The sequence below is a fragment of the Tinamus guttatus genome, unplaced genomic scaffold, assembly GCF_059628265.1.
Source record: "Tinamus guttatus ecotype Peru unplaced genomic scaffold, ASM5962826v1 Tinamus_guttatus_pri_ptg000601l, whole genome shotgun sequence".
In the NCBI taxonomy this organism is placed as follows: domain Eukaryota; kingdom Metazoa; phylum Chordata; class Aves; order Tinamiformes; family Tinamidae; genus Tinamus; species Tinamus guttatus.
Genome location: NW_028289135.1, coordinates 808,636 through 829,579, shown reverse-complemented (window position 1 = coordinate 829,579; position 20,944 = coordinate 808,636). Strand labels below are relative to the sequence as shown.

Genomic DNA, 20,944 nt, shown 5'->3' with positions numbered 1-20,944 from the left:
TACAATACAGTTTTCTATAGCATGAATGGCTTCTGGCCAAAGTCTCATGAATACTCCCTAGTTTCTTTGTAAACTTTTTGAGAGGCTGCAAAACACCCTCTGGATTTCATGGATATTGTGTGTGTGCATGAATATGTATGTTTGTTTGATGGGGTGGAGCTAAGTAAGAGAATTATCCCTGGCTATTACCCCAGTTCTGTTACATCTGTGACATATTTAACTTCTGTTAGAATGACCATGGCTGAGACTCAATTTGTATATTAGTATATGTATCTATATTTGCTTTCTTTCAGTAAATCTAAGTGTTTGTAAAAAATCCTGTAAGTATTAATATATGTAAAAAAAATACATGCATAACATATTTACAATTGTATAAATAACTGGACTAGAGCAATAAACTACTAGAAATGGGAAAGTACTTCCAAGTACCCATCTCCTGAGTGGTGCTGTTCTAATTACACCTTCTTAGGTGGGTGGTTTCCTTTAAGGGGTTCCTACTCAGCCCAGTTCCTTTTCAACAATTTCCTTTCAAGCAAAAGCTTTTGTGATGAAAACCACCATCTACATTTGCAGTCTTGTATGGTTACAGTATGGAACTGCCAACAGATGGTTTGCTGAGCCAGCCTTAAGTCAAAGCTATCGTTTGTCAGCAACGGCTTTTAAAATAATTGGTGCTGAGTCAGCAGAATTATTGGATAAAATTGAAAAAACAGAATCTCTAGGACACTTTTATTACAAATTCTGCAAGTCAGGATTGGATTACAAGAAAGGGAGAGAGGCCATGTCATGCTTCAAGTGCAATGCACGTATGCCAGTAATTGCTATTATATAATTAAAATAACCCCTTTGAATGTTTTTGAGTTCCGACAGGGTAATTATTTTCAGGCGGCATTGTTTAAAGTATAAGTGATTTGTGGGCAGAACTTGAAAAGTTAAGACCACAAACATTTGTTTAAATAAACACAAACTTATCACGTCCTTCTAGCTGTGAGAACATTTTATATTCCATCAAAGGTATTAGGAGCTCTCTGGTAGAACCCACAGCCAGTGTCGAGTTTGCCTTAGGAAGTCTGCAATTAATACCAAACAAACCTAGAGATATAGCAAGTAACAAATTGACTAGCAACAATGAGAGGAAGATTTTGCTTAGCTTGTGGGGAGGTTCACCCAGGGTTTAGTTTTCAACAAATTAATCTAGCTTTCTCATAGATAGGAAGACAGTGGATAATTAACCACAACTACGCCTTTTGTGTATTTTTTACCAAACTCATATTTTCTCTCAGGTGTAGTGTTCTTCTATATTTCTATATATATATATATCATACCTTTAAAAAATCATAATTACCTGAAGCTTTTGTATCTGTTATTCATTTAATTACTAATGCATAAGTGAAACAAGGATTGTAAGTTAATGCTTTTACTGGATCATAGCAGTCAAACTCAGCAAGTCCTTCTTCAGATTTATGCAAAAGTAACAGGAAGCTGTGCTGATGCTGTCCAGAAAATCATTAAGATTAATAATTATGAAAATACATACATGCAAATGAGAAGTCCTTTGTAATCTTTCCCCCAGGCTTCCCTTTTCAACTCTCTTTTTCAGTGACTACCTTTTCATGATCTAAAAATGTATATAGTTTTGTGCCTTGTGCAGGCACTGCCAGAAGGTACTATCAGAACTCGATGAATTACACTAACTGGTGTTATTCTGAAAGATAAAATGAAGTCTTTGCAGAAAATAAGTTGAAAACCAAATGCAGATTATATTATCAGGGCACTTGACATTTTCTTATTTGTTAAAAACCTTCTACAGACCAAACCAATTTTAGTCATAAGTTATATCTTCTGACTGATGTAAATCCTAGATTTTCCAGCATCATTTAGCTCAGTCAGCAAAGGCATTTAAAAATGACAGCTCTTTTCTCTACACTAAGATTTTAAAAGGTGTTTAAAACCACTATGCAATAACTAAGTGGAGTTTAGATGTATAGATTTTCATAGTGCATAAAAAAATGCATAGCTCTATTCACAAAAAGATTTTGATCAGTGTAAGTTTGTGTCTGTAGTATGACTCACAGGAAGGTTAACAAAATCAAGTAAAGTAAAAGGTAAATGATGATAAAGCATTCCACATTAAAATGTTCAGGAATGTCATTCAGGAGGCAGAATACTCATATGAGGACCCAGTTACAGTCATCTAAGTATTTCTAAACTAGATGTCAGTTTACACTTTGCTAGGAACATCCAAATGCATGCCTAATCCACTTTTAATTCATGCATGTTTAACTCTGCACCTGTAACTGATTGATCTAACTTTCCTGAGACAGACAGGAAGTCAAGCTTTGTTTACCATTATGCTGCTCTATATTTTCCTGGAAAGTCTGCAGAATGGCAGATTAATACAGTTTCGAGGTGCAATGGTAACAGCTGAAATACACAAAATGTTCAGGAAGTAAGAAGAGAATAAAGACCTTGCTCTACACAGTACTTACCTGCCTGTTGGATGAAGTGCTCTCAGTATTAGTTTTAGGGGCTGCTAAAAGGAAAAAGAAAATATCATGAACCTGGTTTGAAAATTACATATAGCCTCCCTCAAGAGCTGAAGCCCTCATTCTGAAAAGGGATGCATAGCTTTCAGTGAGTAATATACAATATTTCAGATCTTTAATCGAAACATCCATTTTTGTTTCTTTCCTCACTATAGATTTTGCTTCTTTCACACAGTTATCTGAAAGCTGAATAACAGAATTTCTTGCCAGGTAATATGTGACCATTTGCTTAGGACAGTTTGCAGGGGGTCAAACAATGTCAAGCATTTTAAACTTATTCAATCCTCAGTAGTAAATGTATTTTAATATTCCTGGTGGGAAAGAAGTACGAAAGACTGTCTGGAAGCATTCACTTTGCTTACAAATATTTCACAAAAACTCTAGTGCTAACAGTTAAAAACATTGTTCAAAGGTAAGCTGCAAAAGTATATGATTATCTCTGTTGTTTTAAGTTTCTCCTTAGTGGCAAAGACCAAGATGGTACACAAAATGAGGACAGAAAATCCAGCTACATGAACTTACTGAACTTCACCTTCAGAAGCAAACTTGAGAAGCTCGAGAAGAAAGCTTCTCCATTTTCCATCTCAGTTTGCTGGTCAATAAAGCTGAGTTGAGAAAGGAACTAAATTTGACCTTGATAAATGCTGCAGAAACCACCATTCCCTAGAGAAAATGCATATTGCAGTTCTCTGACTTTTCTATTGCTTCAAATGGTTCTCATAAGACATTTTAGGATATATACCTTTTAAGACCCATAAAAGGTCATACAGAGTCATCTATGTATCTCAGCTTTCACATGTTAGGTGAAATAGTTCTCACTTATTCCTGAAAGTATAATTCTAACTTCAGTGAAGAGATGATTTTTTTTTGTTAATTAAAAGGATTATCAGTAAGAAAATATCCTGAATGTGAAAATCATTATTTATGTATATGAATTCTAATTATATAGGCAAGAGAAACAAAAGCAAATGTTGACTTTCCAACAAAAGCAATTATTTTCTTGTCTTAAGAATTATTTACTATTGGAAAATGGAAAAGCAACCAAATGATTTGCTTAAGATTTTTTTTCTAATTGTGTGCTATTAGTTTTTCCATGCAAAAATGTTGAGATCTTTTTTCCTTCCAGAAATAAGCATCCTCATTTTTAAGATTTGTTTTTTGGAGAAGCCCTGTCAAAACGCTTAGCATGCTGAATATATTTTTTACTTCATCTCTAATTTTTATTTTATCTCTTTTGGTAATCTTGATGTAATTTCATATATCTTACAACTTTCTTCTCTGAAGCAGGCATCTTATGGACAGCTTTTGTTTTTCTACTGGAATGGGCACAGTAAAATAAGCAAGAATAAATGGGTTTTGGTTTGTGTTTTGCTACAGACTTCCTTTATGTCCTGGACCAATGACTTGGGACCCAAATTTCATGTAAAGTAAGGTCAAGAAGTGCTGGCTGCCACAGTACAGAAGTGGTGGATTTTAACATGTTAAGTGAGCATAATAGTATGCATTATAAGTCACCATAAAAAAGGTGTTGTATTTCCCTATTTATAGGATAGATAACAACAGCCACCTACAAACACATATTTTCACCTTCCCTTTATGAATGAAAAATGCAAGGGATTCTTATTAAATTGACACACACACAAAAGTCCCAAGTTTCATATATCAGTAAATCAATTTCAGGCAGCCATACACAATTTATTTTATTAGTACACTGTACGCCTACTCCTTCTGTCTGCAATATATCCTTTCTAGACTGGAATCATAGAATCATAGAATGCTTAAGGTTGGAAGGGACCTCTAGAGGTCATCTAGTCCAACCCCCTGCACACGCAGGGTCACCTAGAGCACGTGGCACAGGACTGCGTCCAAGCGGGTTTTGAAGATCTCCAGAGAAGGAGACTCCACAGCCTCTCTGGGCAGCCTGTTCCAGTGCTCTGTCACCCTCACTGTTAAATTTTTTTTCCTTAAGTTCCTGTGGAACTTTTGGTGCTTCAGTTTGTGGCCATTACCTCTAGTCCTATCAGTGGCCACCACTGAAAAGAGGCCAGCACCATCCTCCTCACTCCCTCCCTTGAGGTACTTATAGACACTGATTAGATCCCCTCTCAGCCTTCTCTTCTCCAGGCTGAACAGGCCCAGCTCCCTCAGCCTCTCCTCATAGGGCAGATGTTCCAGGCCTCTGATCATCCTTGTAGTCCTGCACTTGACTCTCTCCAGCAGCTCCACATCTGTCTTGTACTGTGAAGCCCAGAACTGGACACAATACTCCAGATGGGGCCTCACCTTTTATTTTGACTGTATTTCCTACTTAACTTGCTTTTGATTCACTATGACACATTTGTTTTACTGTCCCAGCTTCATTTTGGGCCTCCAAACAAATAGAAAAAAAAGTCTATATTCATATTTTACAACTTTTTACATTAAAAAAAATGGGGATCTACTGTTGCTCTTTGCAAAGATTTTGTATTTGTTTTCAGAAATTGCATGAATGAATACTGCAGGGATTACTGTGCACTTTAGTCAGCTTTCTACTAGCGTTGCAGCCATAAGTGGTGGTGTACCAGTAGTTGTTACATCTATGTGATGGATGACCACATTCCTCACTGTACCTCTAGGTCACATTTGAGAAATGAGAAGCTATTGGAAGGGGCAATAATGTGCTTCCTTCCCAGCAGGAAGCCAGGAAGTACAGCTGTGGCACTTCCCCTCATTCATGACATGCTAGTATAATAACACTGCTTTCAGTTAACTGTCAATGGTATCATATCTCTTAGTTTTCCTGCTATAATGAAGCAATATAAGTGAGCGTTTAATGACCAGTCACAGGAAGTCTTTGATTCTTTTGGGATGTGATGATTTGTATACACAGAAGCAGCTTTCCTCTCATCTGCCCTAAGCAACTACTCCAAAAGCTATAGGCAGATGTACATTTTTATCTCATATACTTCTGGCATATACAAATACCAATTTTGATGGCTTTGAAGAATCTAGTGAAAAAGACAGATAGAAAAGGTTCTTACTGTGGCGTTTCTTTGTTTCTGCTTTACCTTCTTCTTTTGTTACTCCCAGACAGCCCATTAATTCTTGAACTGACAAGGACTTATCATTGTTCACATCACAGTATTCCACAAACTTCTTCACACATTTTTTGGGTTTTGATTTCTTTCGTAGGAATCTCTTAAATGGTTTGATTTCTTTCTTGCCAATGTCACCACTGGAATTTTTATCAAGTTGTTTGAAATACCAGTGGACTACTCTCTCCTCCAGAGTGTGATTTGGATCAGGCTCTGAAACCCTGAAAGAGAAACCAAGTGTTAAGCCTTAATCGTCATTGCATATGTTTGTTTATACCATTCCTTATGAATAGCTAGATCACTAGGTGCTTTGTTAGATTAACCTCTTCACTTTTGGACACTACTTTCTTGTAGTGAATCTCTTTTCTTTTTATTGTGGCCAGTTGTATCCCTAATTTTACACTAGGGACTGGAATCTGGTCTTAACCAATTCTGAAACCCTGCTCAGGTCTGCACTGTATACAGAAAATAATGCCTTTCCCTTTTGTTTCCCGAAGCACAGAAAAGTGAAGAGAGAAATAAAAGTGAAAAGGACGTTTCTATAGATGTAAGCACATAACACGCCCAAATGAAACAGGCCAACAATCAACATCGGTAAAAATCTAGACTTCGAGTACAACCCACTATGGGCACTCTTATAAACTAAACACCTAAATCCATTCAACAGAGAGTAAGTTAAAATACTAACCTAACTGCAGACTTGCAAAGTTTCACTTATTTTTAATTCTAGATGTGACTGTTGATAGCAGTTTTGTTTTAGAAGACATAAGGCAAAACATGAAACTGGAAGTTAGTACACACTCCTCAAGAGAAGTCTGACAGGAAAACAAACTAAGACTGGCACATAGTTGCACCAGCAATTATAGACAAACTCTAAGCTGTGTTGCTGATTAGGGTTCAGCCATCAGATACATGTCCATTTAGTGGGCATTGTCCACAGTGATAGCTTTCAAGTAAACTCTCCCAGATCAATTCTTGGATAGTTACTCTCTGTGAAGGCAGAAGTAAAATTATTTCTCGGAGTCCTTAACACTTCATTTGCCACTACCAGAAGACATGAAAAGGATCTAAAGACACATGAAAAGGATCTAAAACCCACCGGCTAGAAGCCAACGATGGATCAGAAACTGCATGTACCATATCTGTGGATAATGCATCCAAAACACTAGTCAGGAACTCATTCTTCTTAGCCCCAGGACAACCTAGAAAAGCAAGAGATATTTTCCTTTCCTTACTTCCTCTTTTACAATATTTAGCTTCCAACAATATTTCAAAGTTAGAGATAAACATGACTTCTGCATACAAACTCCAATAAACTGGAGAATTTCAGAGTGATTCAAAATGAAGCATCTACATTCAGGCACATATCTGTATGACAGATCAGGGACAGAAAAACATCTTTTTTAACTTTTATATCTGGTTTGTACTGCTTGGATCCCTTTCTTTCAATTTGCAATATTTTCATTCCTCTGTGAGATGCTTTTTTTATGGGTATCACATTTTGAAAAGAACAGTTATGTAAAAACATATGCTTGTCTATCATATAGACAGTCTGAAAATACATGCTTGAAGTTCAAGCAGCACTTTTTTTTCAGATTTCCACCTTCAGATTTCCTCTGAGCTGCCACTGGTTTTCTCAATAGTTTTAGGGCATCATTTTTCCTCTCTGTAAAATGAGTCATCTCTTTTCTTCTTCCACTGTTGACTGGACAAAGCGGTTAACTCCCACTCTACAGTAGCTCGCACAACGGGAAGCTGTTAGCTTCTACTTTGGTTCTTACTGTTGGATGCTACCGTGATTCTGTATTGTCCCAACTCCCAGTTCCACAAAGCTCTTTGAAAGAAACTGGCAGCACATTTCAGATACTTAATACATCAAATAAATATGTATTGAAAGATCCATTCTTAGAGCAGTGCAGCTGGAACAGATAAATTCATCTGACAAGTGCAGTGTTGTCGACACATGGAGGTTTGTTTCCACAAAGCACCTGCTTGCTCTCCACTTTCCTAGAGCCTTGAGGCAAACACCATGTCTTCACCTATTTCTGCAATGTCTGAGTTAAATTCTAGGACCATCCACGAGTCGTGACACAGAGATCAGATGTTTGAAGCTAGAGCCCCTGGCATCATCTTTCACAGACAGCTCTGTGCTGGAGATGGAACTTACCTACAGTTCCTTTTCTCAGTAGAGACATGTATTGAAGGGTTGTGGAGAAGGATCTCTACTGTAGTCAGTCAGTAGAGATTTGTTATTTCATTACACTTCTCAGTGACCTCTGGACCAGGCAGCAAAATTATCTGAGCTTAAAAGCTTCATCTCGCTATGAATTATCATTTAATAATTCCTATGATGCTTCAAGGAAATGAATGCTATATTGGTTTTGATCTCCATTGAAGCAAGAATAGCTATAATGTTCTGCTATTATATACAGCAGCAGCAGCCACTACATATTACTGTGTCTAACACTCTTATGCATTTGGGAGTTCCCTGCATCCTACATGCTTGCCTTTGGCACTGAGGATATTTTATTCTGGTAATTGTAAAAGGCATGTAACAGAAACTCACTGAAGCAAGCTGCATTGCTCTAGAAGTACATATCTGAAATCAGATGTCACTGTCCTAGAAATGTAAAGCTTCCGTTAGCTTTACATCAGTTTCCTTTTATTGTATTGAAAAAAAAAACCTAATTGGACTATATTCCCAGGCACTTGACCTGTGAAAGAAGTAGACATGAGAAGGGACTGAGGAGTATATCAAAAGGTTCATGGCAGCAATCAGTGTGTAGTTCAGAAGTATGTTCTCCAGAACAAAATGCATGCTGGTATATAAGAAACTTTCTGACTAGGCAAGTAAGCTGTACACTAACATATAAATGAGACTATGTAATTTTGCAAGTCATAATGCTCTGTTGCCCAGGGATGAGCAGACAGAGTCCAAATAGCTCCAACACAGAAAGCACATCCAGCCATGTTAGCATGGCAACATACCTCAATCAATTAAATCTCTGATCAAGCTACTGACCACAGCACTACAACTTGCTAACAGGGTTACTTGGCCTATGGACCAGTGCTGGTTCACTTCAAAGCATAGGGGAAAAAAAAAAAAAAAGTGGTTTGTCTGCAAATGCCCATGTAGACCTGTCTTCAGTAAAACCAGGTTTATTCATTTCTTGCTTGGATTGTATTAGTGTCATCAGACATAACCCTGAATCTTATTCTAAACATGAGCTTTAAATTGACACAAGATTCATTGAAAACATAGAAAGGAGTATCTCAAAATACAATACACAGACAAGATTATTTGACTTTCTTTTCTTTCTCTGTCCTTTTTTTTTGGATAGACGATAATATTAATAGCCGATCTGATTCAGGAGCTATGTCTGAATTGTTCTTGTTAGCTATGAATGTATCTCTGAAACATCTGGAAGAAACAAAAAAGCATACCTTGGGTAATTTCTACTGCTGTGCGGGGAGTTGCTCAGTATATATAGGCTACAGATGTGAGATTAAAATCAGAACTTAGCTTGCTAAGATATGAGAAACAGCTAGGGAAGTAAAAGAATCAACTTATAAATTCAAAAGAAAATGGAAGAAAAAAATCCCTGTTTAAAGTCTAGTCCCTGACAACTTTGCTTAAGATTAAGAAAGGTTGAGCAGCTGATGGTAATAGAAATCTTCTCATAGGAAGTAAATCTTGCTGTTAAAACAAACACAGTCCGTTGCTGTGAAACATTCTCAATTATAACTCTACTACTTAATGTAAAATGACACCCCACAGAATCCTCACCGTTTAAAAACAGAGAATATATTCAGTTTCTCCCAATTATAACTTTTGCTGATGTGTGGGCAATCACACAGCAATTTAGCTCACAGTGAAAACTCTGTTCTTTGCAGGTGTTATTAACTCAGAATAATTCTCTGGAGGCTTCATGTTGAGCTTTAACTTTCAGCAAAATTGCAGAAGAAATTGCAGGACTGGGGGAGCTCTCGTGATTGTAATGAAAAAATCACTCTTAGTGGACTAAACATAGAAAAATAGTCTGTGATGGGAGTTTTATTCTTCTCACTATGTTTTATGTGCTTCAGTTTCGTCTTGTGCAGCTGCTTTTTCTGTGTCACTTTGTCAAGTTGTATAAATAATTTGTTGTTACAAGGTTGAAGTTCAAAATACATGGAGTTATCCTGCAGGTTCAGAGATGTAACACAGAAATAAGCGTTTACTTTAGGGAGAGTTTTACCAGAATGTATTCTCCATTAAACAGAGCATAGCGCTTAGAAACCTTAGACCAACAAATACCGCATACGACAGGAGAATTATACAAACACTTCAGCTATAGCATAAAGGTAATCCAAGGATTGTTATGATATATCTGTATGCATATATGTGTGTAGGTATATCTACATATCTGTGTATAAACATATATCCCATTAGTACTAAGATAATTTTTGGAATTAATCTGTGGGAAAGGCATCTATAAACCTTGTAAAATATGCACCCAAACACATACTACTGTGAATCTTGGAAGAGTGTCTTTTACAACACATCTGAAGTCATGGATAGAAAAGCATTTTGTTCATGTCTCTAAGAATGTGAGCACAATAATTAAGATTAACAATTTTAAAGGGAGTTTACAATAATCTTCTCTCTCTATCTGCAACAGAGGAAATTTTCTGGAATCTGTCACTCAAAAACTAAAAGCACAACAACTTTTAATTAGCAAATGTAAAATTCCCTTTTTCATTTCCTATTTGTTATTACTAATATCAGGCTTAGCAGTGCAGCTGATTACAATGACTATTGAAATCTCTTTGAAGATAATAAATAGTTTTTGACATGCCAAAATCAAAATAATCAGAACTATTAATTTTTCCTTTGCAGATTTTATTTCACTGAAAAATAGTAATATAAAGGAGAACAGAATTTAACATTTTCTGTTTGTCAATGCTAGTGGTTGTGATGAAAGAACAACAACAAAAAACCTTCAAAGGTGAGCCTGGGAAGTAAAATTCATGAATTTGCTGGAGACCAAAACTCATACCCTCAACAGAGTCGGTGATTTTATGGTTCATGATAGTTTCTCTGCAACTACACCTCCTGATTACCTGTCACAAATAATGATTATCTTCCTCTTACTCTCTCTGTGTCTTGCAAGGACTTAAGACTTTGTCATCTCTCCTTGTTAACATCCCTCAGGTATTAACCATCTTCCCCCACCTCAAATATTTCTCAAATGTTCTCCCTGATTAAAAAAAGTTAAGTTAAAGTCAGAGCCAAATTCTCCAAGATCTGGGTTTCATCCAATTTCTTGGTTCTTTGGGTTTTTTTTTTCCAAATACATTCTTTGGCCTAATAAAAAGGAATGACCTTTTTCCATAAATTCAGCCTCTCTTAATCACCATCCTGCTCATTTCTTCCTAGTTAAATTGCCTTGTGGATGACAGGCCAAGGAAAGGCCATGCTTATCACTTAAAGACTGCCTAGGTATTCTGATGGCAAATTTTGAGGAAGAATATTGTATGCCTTTCTTCGTAACCATGCGGCCATGGTTTCTGTGTCCTGAACAAATCGGCACAGGAATAATACGGTAGGGCAGAACAGACATTAGCTGGGAGTTACAGACCAATTGCTATGGATCCTCATACCTGTATGTCTTAAGAGGAAGACACATTTCTGGAAAAGGGCAGGAGGTAGTTTTCAGTACTCCACATATATTTATTAACTTTATTATTTTAAAATGATCTTTCTGTTCTAATTTCAGTGTGGGTGGAGGGGAACAAAAGGGTTAGCAAAGGATGGTCTTTCAGGGCCCTTCTACTCCAGATGTTCATAGAATACCAAAGCAAAATGAGTGAGATTTGCTGAACTTGAGCCTGCTGAAATGAGGCATCTCACACCCATTACCAGTGTTTAAAACTCTGTAGAGCAAAAAGAAGAAGCACATGTAGAAGCTATTCATCCCAAATATTACATTTTTTTTCTCTTCTTAAAATAGGATAGTGAGGATAGTGTTTTTCTGGAAATGTTTCTCTTCTTCCCCATTAGTTATTGCAGAAGCTGGAACAGCTAGCTCACATCAAGGTGATGCAAAGCTGATCGGTATGAATCCTATTTCATATTTTTTTAAGTATATTTATGTTTTTTTAATTACAATTTGACTCAAATTGTTCTGTTACTCATGGGTGGTAAATATGATGGAAAGAAATGATAATGTTTGTAACAGAAAAATGCACGGTCCGATAAACGGTTTTTGCTGGCTTCAATGACCAAGTTAAGCTAGCACATTTCCTGATAGGAAAAGCAGATCATTCAACTTAGTTCAATTCTGTTAGTATCATGGTTAATCAAGAAAAGGAGAATTGGGACATTGCAGCATATCACAGGCAATGTGAAATGACTAATTTTTACATGTCACTTGCTTGTTTGAAGAAGGTCTGTGGGCTTCATTTGTTTTTTTTAAACATTCTTTTTTGGACTCTCATTGTCCTAGTTTTGACTGGAAAAAAAGACAAGGTACCAAAAAATAGATTCTAAAGAATTCTTGCTTCCTTTGCTGCTTATCTAGTAACAAGGCATGCTGATACCTTTATAAGATAGCCACCACATGCAATCCAGTTTGGGAAGTCAAAGACACTTTAGTAAGATGAGAAGAATATGAAATTCTGAGCATTTAGGTTCAGCCTGTGCCAATATTCCCAATATTCACTCCCAGACATTAGAGGCAGCTCACATTACACTAACTTTAATCTTCATTATAGCTGTATGAGTCCTGCTGCAGCAAAAGAAACAAAATGTATTTGTCTGATATATTAGCACAGTGACACAGGTCAATCAAGTCATTGACTATTACACAGATAGAAAAGTTTCAAGATTAGAAAAAGGAGCAACAAAATCCAGAAGAGAAAAATAACTGTACGCAGTTTTCATACATGCAGTTTTTTGCCTCATATACTATATTTCAGGACTCCCTGCCACTGAGGCACAGAGCTGTTATTTCTGAGCACGGTAACTCTTTCTACAATAGCTTATTAAATGGAAATATTTTGGAATCCAGTTTTGTATGGCACAGCAGGCATCTGAATCTCAACACTATCACTTCGAAAGTCTTAACAATTAACAGCCAAAATTATTCAGGGAATCAAATACATCAAATTTTTAATTGAAATTTGTTACTTTCAATTCACTTAAGTATTTTCATCATACTGTTATGTTTATTCTCAGGAGATGGGTATGAAATAACCATATTTAATTACTCACATTTAAATAACTATTACAAAGGAAAAGCTATTACCAAAAAAAAAAGTATGTTGTTGTAATTATGGAAGTGACCTCAGCAATAAGATGCATAATTCTGGTCTCCTGCTGGAAAAATTGAATGATGGGGACTTACTTAGTAGGGATGTTTTTTACATTACTTAATTAAACTAAACAGCCTCCTCCCTGGAAACAGGCATGAAAAATGTTCTGTTCTACAACCTGATGTTGTTTTTAACCTTTTGGGATGTCACTTACTGAGACTTTTACCTTTGGAGGTCTCAGCTGAAAACCCCAAAGGCATCCACACTCAAATAATTAAACGCCACAAAACAGCTCTCTTCGGGCACTAAGAATCACTGATCATAAAACCGAAAAGATTAAAGGAAATTCAAAGCCGAGTCAGAAGTTGAGTCAGTGCAGCAACACACATATATGTGTGTTTTTGAAGAGTCCTGGCCCACAGAGTAGTATCAGGTACTCAGAGATAAGAAGAGAACCTTTACGCTTGTCTATGGTCCTTACATTTTCATTAAATCGGATAGATGGAGCTGCAAGACCAATACTGTCTAAAGACCTTTCAGATCTAGCTCCTTTGCAAACAGCCAGGTGAAACAAAAAAGACAGTAGAAGGACAATAGTCTCTTATGAAAAAACAAACAGAACAAGCAAACAAAAAACCACACCTTCCTTTACTCATGTTTTGTTTTGTTTATACAGATCTCTACAAGTACTGAATTTGAAATAGGAGTCAATTTTTTATCAAATTCAACTGCTTATCTCTTTTCCCACACTCCTGTAATTTGGGAATAGAAGATTTAGAAACTGGATTTCAAATACCAAGGTGAGCTGGGAATAAGGAGGAAGTAGAAAAGGCTATTTCTCGAGTCATTACTATATACTGAATTTAAATTCAGAATGTGTTTTTACAGAAGTGTTAAAGCAGAGGTTTATAAAATTGAAAATCTGGAGGTAGCTAAAGTGAAGAAAGAATCAGCAAAAACTGCTAAAGCATTACTTGAATACTATGAAATGAACCAGACCTTAGAAACCTGGCAACACAAAAATCTATTTCTCTCTTTATCTACCATTTAATTTGATTGGCAATCATGTTAACTTTCAGGATATTTTTCACTAAACATGACAATTTTCCTCTGCATTTCAAATCTCACTGGCTCATCCTTTACTAAATTTAAAAAAAAAAGTAGTAAATTACTAATGCAAAAGCATAATATAGTCTTACAGTTGCTCAGTAGGAAATTTTTACAAGGTATGATATCATGCAAGAATGAAACACCCTTGACTCTTGCTGGAGCAAGGTGGGGGGGTACTGTGACAAACTGCAGGCTCAGGCCTTAACAATTAGTTTCTATTAACTGAGTAGCCTGATTTCCAAACCAGCTTTCTTTGCAAACTGGCATCTGTCTCTAATGGATCCCCTACGCCAAATATAATACTGTGTACCTCATTAAACCACAATAAAGTCAAGTAATGTTGAGTTTGACTTCAACCCACAAAAAAAAAAAAAAAAAGGCAAGCAATTCAGAGTTAAAACCAATACTATCCTCAATTTGCAACTTACAGTAAGTATTGAGGGAATGAACACACATTGCTTGGTAGCAAAGATCCTGCAATGGAGTAAATTAAAGATGGACAAGAATGTAATTATGGTTCTAAAGTATCTGCCAAGAAGGATGCAATGCAGCTGACTTCATGCAAAATAGTTTACGGTGTGTGGTTTGATTACGAAGTGCCTTGGATCGTCTGACAACATGGAGATCCAATTACATGATAGCAATCCATTATGGATTATGAGGATGGTTTCTTAACTGGACCACTACCCTGCATGCTAGTTTACTTTTGTACAGTGTGGTCAGTATCCTACTTTTGCTGCACGTCCTGTATTGGTTCAGAAACCTAGGTAGGAAAATCCTGCAGCTGTGACAGGAATCGTATTTCCTTATATTTATGCAGAAGCCCATTCTATTAACTTCAGCAAAGGTTGTGGAGTTTAATGCTGATCAGGCAGCCCAATCGCTCAGTCCTAATGCATATTATTCAGTATGTCTGAGGAGATAGGCAAAAACTGAAAAGCAAAACCCATCTCAAGCTTACTGACCATGGGACTGTAAAGAAGACAGAGAGAGATAAAGGAATACGATACAAAATCTCTCCAGTAGGCAGGCTTGTTCTGAAAACAAAAAGATCCCATTTTATTCATGGCTGACATGACAAGGACATCTGGCATGGCTGCAACACTGAGCATCGGTACACAAGTATAGGAGCACAGCTATCATGTTTGTGGAGTGGGCCATTCACTGCCTGTAGTGCATCACAGGTAAAGCACGTAATGAACGTAATCTTGGTTTTCGGCAGCACAGCAACAGTATCACACAAAGGGGGTACTTGAATCTCTTGTATCTTGCTGTCTGCTGCTTCATTTATTGAGAGATGGGATCAAGACATCAAGACATTAATTCTTTCTGCCCTGTGGATAATGAGGAATTAACAATCTGTGTATGTGTAACAGCAGCATTCAAATGCTCATAACTATTCTCAAATCTATGAGTTCCTCTTATTAACATATAATAACTTGATTTCCAGACATGTGATAGAATCACAGAATCACAGAATGGTTAAATTGGAAGGGACCTCTAGAGATCATCTAGTCCAACCCCCCTGTTCCGGCAGGGACACCTAGAGCACGTGGCACAGGGTCACATCCAAGCAGGTTTGGAAGATCTCCAGAAAAGGAGACTCCACGACCTCTCTGGGCAGCCTGTTCCAGAGCTCTGTCACCCTCACAGTAAAGAAGTTCTTCCTCTTATGAAGGTGGAATTTCCTGTGTTTCAACTTACACTCGTTACCCCTCGTCCTGTCACTGGCCACGAGGGAGAAGAGCCTGGCTCCATCCTCCCTACGATCACCCATCAGGCACTTGAACGTGTTGATCAAATCTCCTCTCAGCCTTCTCTTCTCCAAACTAAACAGGCCCAATTCGCTTAGTCTTTCCTCATATGAAAAATGCACCAGTTCCTTAATCATCTTTGTCACTCTACGCTGCCCCCTCTCTAGAAGCTCAATGTCCTTCTTGTACTGGGGAGCCCAGAACTGCACACAATACTCCAGGTGCGGCCTCACCAGAGCTGAGGGGGAGGATTACCTCCCTCGGCTTGCTGACAACACTCTTCCTGATTCAGGCCAGGATCCCATTGGCCACTTTGGCCACAAGGGCACATTGCTGGCTCATGGTTAACTTGTTGTCAACTGGGACTTCCAAATCCCTCTCCGCAGAACTGCTTTCCAGCAGGTCAACCCCTAGTCTGTACTGGTGCCTAGGGTTATTCCTCCCCAGGTTCAGGACCCTGCACTTGTCTTTGTCGAACCTCATGAGGTTCCTCTCTGCCCAGCTCTCCAACCTGTCCAGGTCTCTCTGAACGGCAGCACAGCCCTCTGGAGTGTTGGCCACTCCTCTCAGTTTGGTGTCATCTGCAAACTCACTGAGGGTGCACTCTGTGCGCTCGTCCAAGTCACTGATGAACAAGTTGAAGAGCACCGGCCGCAGTACTGACCCCTGCAGGACACCACTGGCCACAGGCCTCCGACTAGACTCAGCCTCATTTATCATCACCCTCTGGGCGCTGCCATTCAGCTAGTCCTCAATCTCACTGTCCACTCATCCAGTCCATACTTCCTGAGTTTCCCTATGAGGATGTTATGGGAGACTGTGTCGAAAGCCTTGCTGAAGTCAAGGTAGACAACATCCACAGCTCTCCCATCATCCATCCAGCCGGTCAACTCATTGTAGAAGGCTGTCAGGTTCATCAAACACGACTTCTCCTGGATGAATCCATGCTGACTACTAATCACCTTCTTTTCCTTGACATACCTAGAGAGGGTCTCTAGCACGAGCTGCTCCATCACCTTTCCAGGGACAGAGGTGACCAGCCTGTGGTTTCCCAGCTCCTCCCTCTTGCCTTTTTTGAAGACTGGAGTGATGTTCGTTTCTTTCGGTCCTCTGGCGCTTCCCCCGCCCTCCACAACCTCTCAAAGATGATGGAGAGTGGCTGAGCAATGACCCCTGCCAGTTCCCTCAGCACTCTTGGGTGCCTCCCATCCAGGCCCATAGATTTATGGGTGTCCAGTTTGCCTAAACAATCTCTAACCAATCCTCCTCAACCAGCGGAAAGTTCTCCTCTCTCTTGGTTCTCTCTCTTGTCCCTGGGCTCAGTACACGGGGACTAGCCCTAGCAGTAAAGACAGAGGCAAAAAAGGCATTTAGTGTGCTTACCTCTTTGGTGAATGGAACTGAAATAACGACTCTGATATTGATTCATACACCCCACATTCCCATTCAACCTCTCAGATCAATACATACATAAATATATAGACTTATAAACATATAAACATTTATATAAATATATCCACATAAATATGCATATTCTAATGCCAATTTGGTAAGGAGCGATCATTTTCCAACTCAACTGAGTGAATATAAAAGCACTGTTATTTTATTAAAAATTAAAAGGCTTTACATTCTAGACTTGAAGATACCCAGCACTGCAAATTATAACTGACACAGAGCTTTCCATCTATTAACTCTAAATGATTAGCATAACCTAAACTTTCCGCAAATGGCTATAAAAAAGGCTCATGCGCATTGCCAAAAAATCAAAATATGGTTTATTGCTAGGTTAGAAATAGAATGCACAAGAAAAAGTAGGGAAAAAAAACATCCTTAAATCTTTATACATGCCTGGGATTACATTAAGAAATTCAATATGTGTGTGTGAACTGCAAGGACAAGATAAAGAGCTAAAACCCATCTGTTTCTGTTAACTGATACGAGAATATTCACATAGGGGTTTGCGCCAGGGTTCAACTATGTGTGCCACTAAAAAGATTTAAGTCTAGGCCAAAACAATCCATTTGTGTGGAGAAGTTCAAGATTTAAGAAAATCAGAAGAACATGAATATATACGGTAAAGGTAGTGGAGGGAAAAGACAAGCATGGAAATTAAGGAAGAAGGCCGAGGGAGAGGACAGAGGCACAGAAACTAGTCGGGAAAATAGTAGAAATTTCAAGTGAACTTGCACAGGCAGGCTGTGTTCTGACACAGACACCCCTGATAGCACAGACATGGACAGAATATTAATCCTCCTCCCCCGTTCTCCAAACAAAAGTGTACTTCACTGAGATAGCTCTGTCTTTCACATGAGGAGGCTTCTGGTTGTTTTGTTTTCACTTTTGCTGTCAAAGTCACATAGATAACACGGCTGAATCCTTTTGCATCTTTAGCTTCATTTGCTGAGACAGAGAGTTTTTTTATCTTGCTATTGGTTCTGGCTCTGTTGGTATCTAACCATGAAGTAGCTCGCTCTAGGTCTGGCCACAAAATAATTCCATCATATGGAAAGTGTCAGGAAAGTCAGATTGGACAGTATGTTCTTTAACTTAGGGTTTAATCCTGCATGATGCAGAGAACCAAAACCTTCCAAAAAACTTGGCAAGTAACAGTGTCCTCTCATTAAATCAAATGAATAGATAAGCTTAAAGAAAAGAGTGTACTTCAGTGCTTTTCTCAATAAAGGCCATTGCATTTTGCACACTAAAGAGTTGAATCCTCAGTGAGTAAGTTTTTTGCCTTGTATACTTTGGACTGTAGCTTTTCTGTGTTAGCAGACAACAGAGATGTGGGAACAGAGGGTTAAGCAGCATATAATCATGCTGCCATAATATAAGATACTGTTTGTTTGTTTTTGTTTTTTCAACAATTCATATACACAAGAGTCGCCCATTGTTTAATATAGAAACTTAAGTCTGCTAGATTTTGTTTTCTAATTTTAAACACATTCTATTTAAAACTATTTAACTTGACTATTATTTAAGATAAATGCTTAACAGATAAATTGGGGAGAAGATACAATATCGAGTGAGCTAAATGCAGAGCAGAGAAGGAAAAAGTAGGGTATCTGGAGGGAGTCAGAGAGGAGAGAGCAGAAAATAATAGAAATAAAGTCATTCATGTAGACATTACAATGTATAGGATACTTCACCGGTACTGCCTCAGTTTGATAGGTGTGTTTCCATTTATAATACAACTCCCCCCCCCCCCCTTTTTTTAGTCTTTCTATGAAAAAAGGCAAAAATTATTTTTCTAAGTCTGAAATACCTTCTCAAAGTGTGGTAGCTTCACAAACTTTACAAACCTTGACGTTCAAAGATGTGACTTAACAAAGCACCTAAAGTTGTCTGATCTGCTGGAGCAGAATCAATATGATTTATGCATATCACGAGCATATAAAGATAGAAACATCTATCAAGAGAAGATAAGAGGATGTGGTTCCAAATTTAAGCCTAACAATGATTTTCAGCAATCTGGAGTTTTTCTATTTTGTTTTTCTGTATAAAAAGATCGTATTTAGTATCTCAAGTATTTCAGAAATTCAGTTGATGCTGGCAATGTGTTTTGAAGTGGTTATCAGCTCAAAAATATAAGATTTATAGCTCTCAAAATAGATTTTAACAAGAATTTTCTCTTCTTTATGATAGTCATTTATCTGTTGACTCTGCTGAGAATATAATGAGAATAGAATGTCCTCACCTTATCTTTGTTGTGTTAAAGTGTTCCAGTTTATCAGTAAACAGAGATAAAATATGAGTGAGATGCCTTGAGACAGAGGGGTTGGGGAATGAATCTTTCACTGTTGAAGAAAGGAGTTCAAAATTTTCTTTAGTTGTTAGTAAATTAACTTAATTAATTCCTATTCATTCCAAATTACAGAGGCTACTTAGCAAGCTCTACTCAAGTAAAGTGCTGAAGCTAAGCAGAGAGAAAGAAAACGTCTGTAAGGGAAATGACCTGAATCCTTCCTTTAACAGAAACAGTATTTGATAACAAATATTAAAAAAAAAAAAAAAAAGATGATGACCGGAAATTGGTCAATTCATCTTGACATCTTGAAGTCAACACTGATGGAGAAATAGTGGATATGAGGTACCTCTTTCTCCTTCTGTGTGGTTATATAGTTTCTGAAATTCATTGTAGTAGAAGAGAAAGCTTCACCATCAAGCCACTCACACCCCTCAATGAGCTGACTTTCTATTTAATAGCCATTTTTTTTCATAATTAAGAAAATGATGTAACATTATGGCGTTAGATCCAATCGGTGCAGATTTTTTTTCCTCTCTTTACTCAAGAAGGACAGGTTTTATTTGGAATGAGGAGCCTACATTTAACAGATTCATTCAGGTAATAGTTTTATGATAAGAAGTGCATGCCTTGCCTCTCTCCTCATATAGGCTGAAGTTTTATGATCTGGTTCCCAGGGTGACTTGGGCTGATGGTAAAGAATCAGTGCAGTGTGTATCTGCTCACATTCCTCCTTCCCCCTCCAACCTTCCACATGAAGTGACTATCAAGTGAAGCCCACAAGATATCCCACAGCTAGAGATGAATGAGAGCTAGCAACAATAAAGCATTCACCCAAATGCTTAGCAAGGTCTCTAAGCTTAAAGCACAAGCAGCTGAGGAATTTGAAATTACAAGGTTTCACTGTAGAATAAACCATACCGTTTTTATTCTCCCTGAAGATTTCTGCTTCCCAAATAACCCTGGTTTCACCAAGTCACCTGCCTCTGTCAGGGAAATTAATGAACTTCCAAAGTAAATATAGCTTGAGATGAACAGCAAACTCTGTTTGTCTACACATTGGAAATGCCAGCACCACAGCAGTGTGCCCTCTTTTTTATGAAGTCATACATACAGGGAACTGTAAGTTAAATCCCGATTTCTGGACCTTGCATGTCTAACCACTGCAGCAGACATTAATCTTTCTCCTTAATTCATCTGCCAAGTTTGCAATAAGACTCTGCGATGTCAGTATTGAACCACAAGTTTACCTCCAAGAGAACTATGCACCCTGTTAATACAGGAGCCAAAATAAGTTTTTGAAGAAATTGAACTTAAAATGAGTGATTTGTGTAATCACTGATGTATTAAACATTTGCAATTGACAAACACATCTACTGAACAAAAACCTCCCTATAAATTCTGCACAGATCATAGAAG

At 37.8% G+C, this 20,944-nt stretch overlaps 1 protein-coding gene across 3 annotated transcripts in view; it reads right to left on the bottom strand.

The window, feature by feature from the left end:
• SMOC2 (SPARC related modular calcium binding 2) overlaps window positions 1–20,944 on the bottom strand; it is a 133,120-nt gene that overhangs the window by 629 nt on the left and 111,547 nt on the right. For 2 of the 3 annotated variants that reach the window (XM_010221563.2, XM_010221567.2), the window contains exons 10-12: window positions 6,720–6,822; window positions 5,567–5,841; window positions 2,490–2,533 (exon numbers count right to left, since the gene is read on the bottom strand). In XM_010221563.2, the coding sequence (XP_010219865.2) occupies window positions 2,490–2,533; window positions 5,567–5,841; window positions 6,720–6,822 (422 nt within the window). The remainder of the gene's footprint in view (window positions 1–2,489; window positions 2,534–5,566; window positions 5,842–6,719; window positions 6,823–20,944) is intronic. The other variant, XM_088534869.1, reaches the window with a different exon arrangement.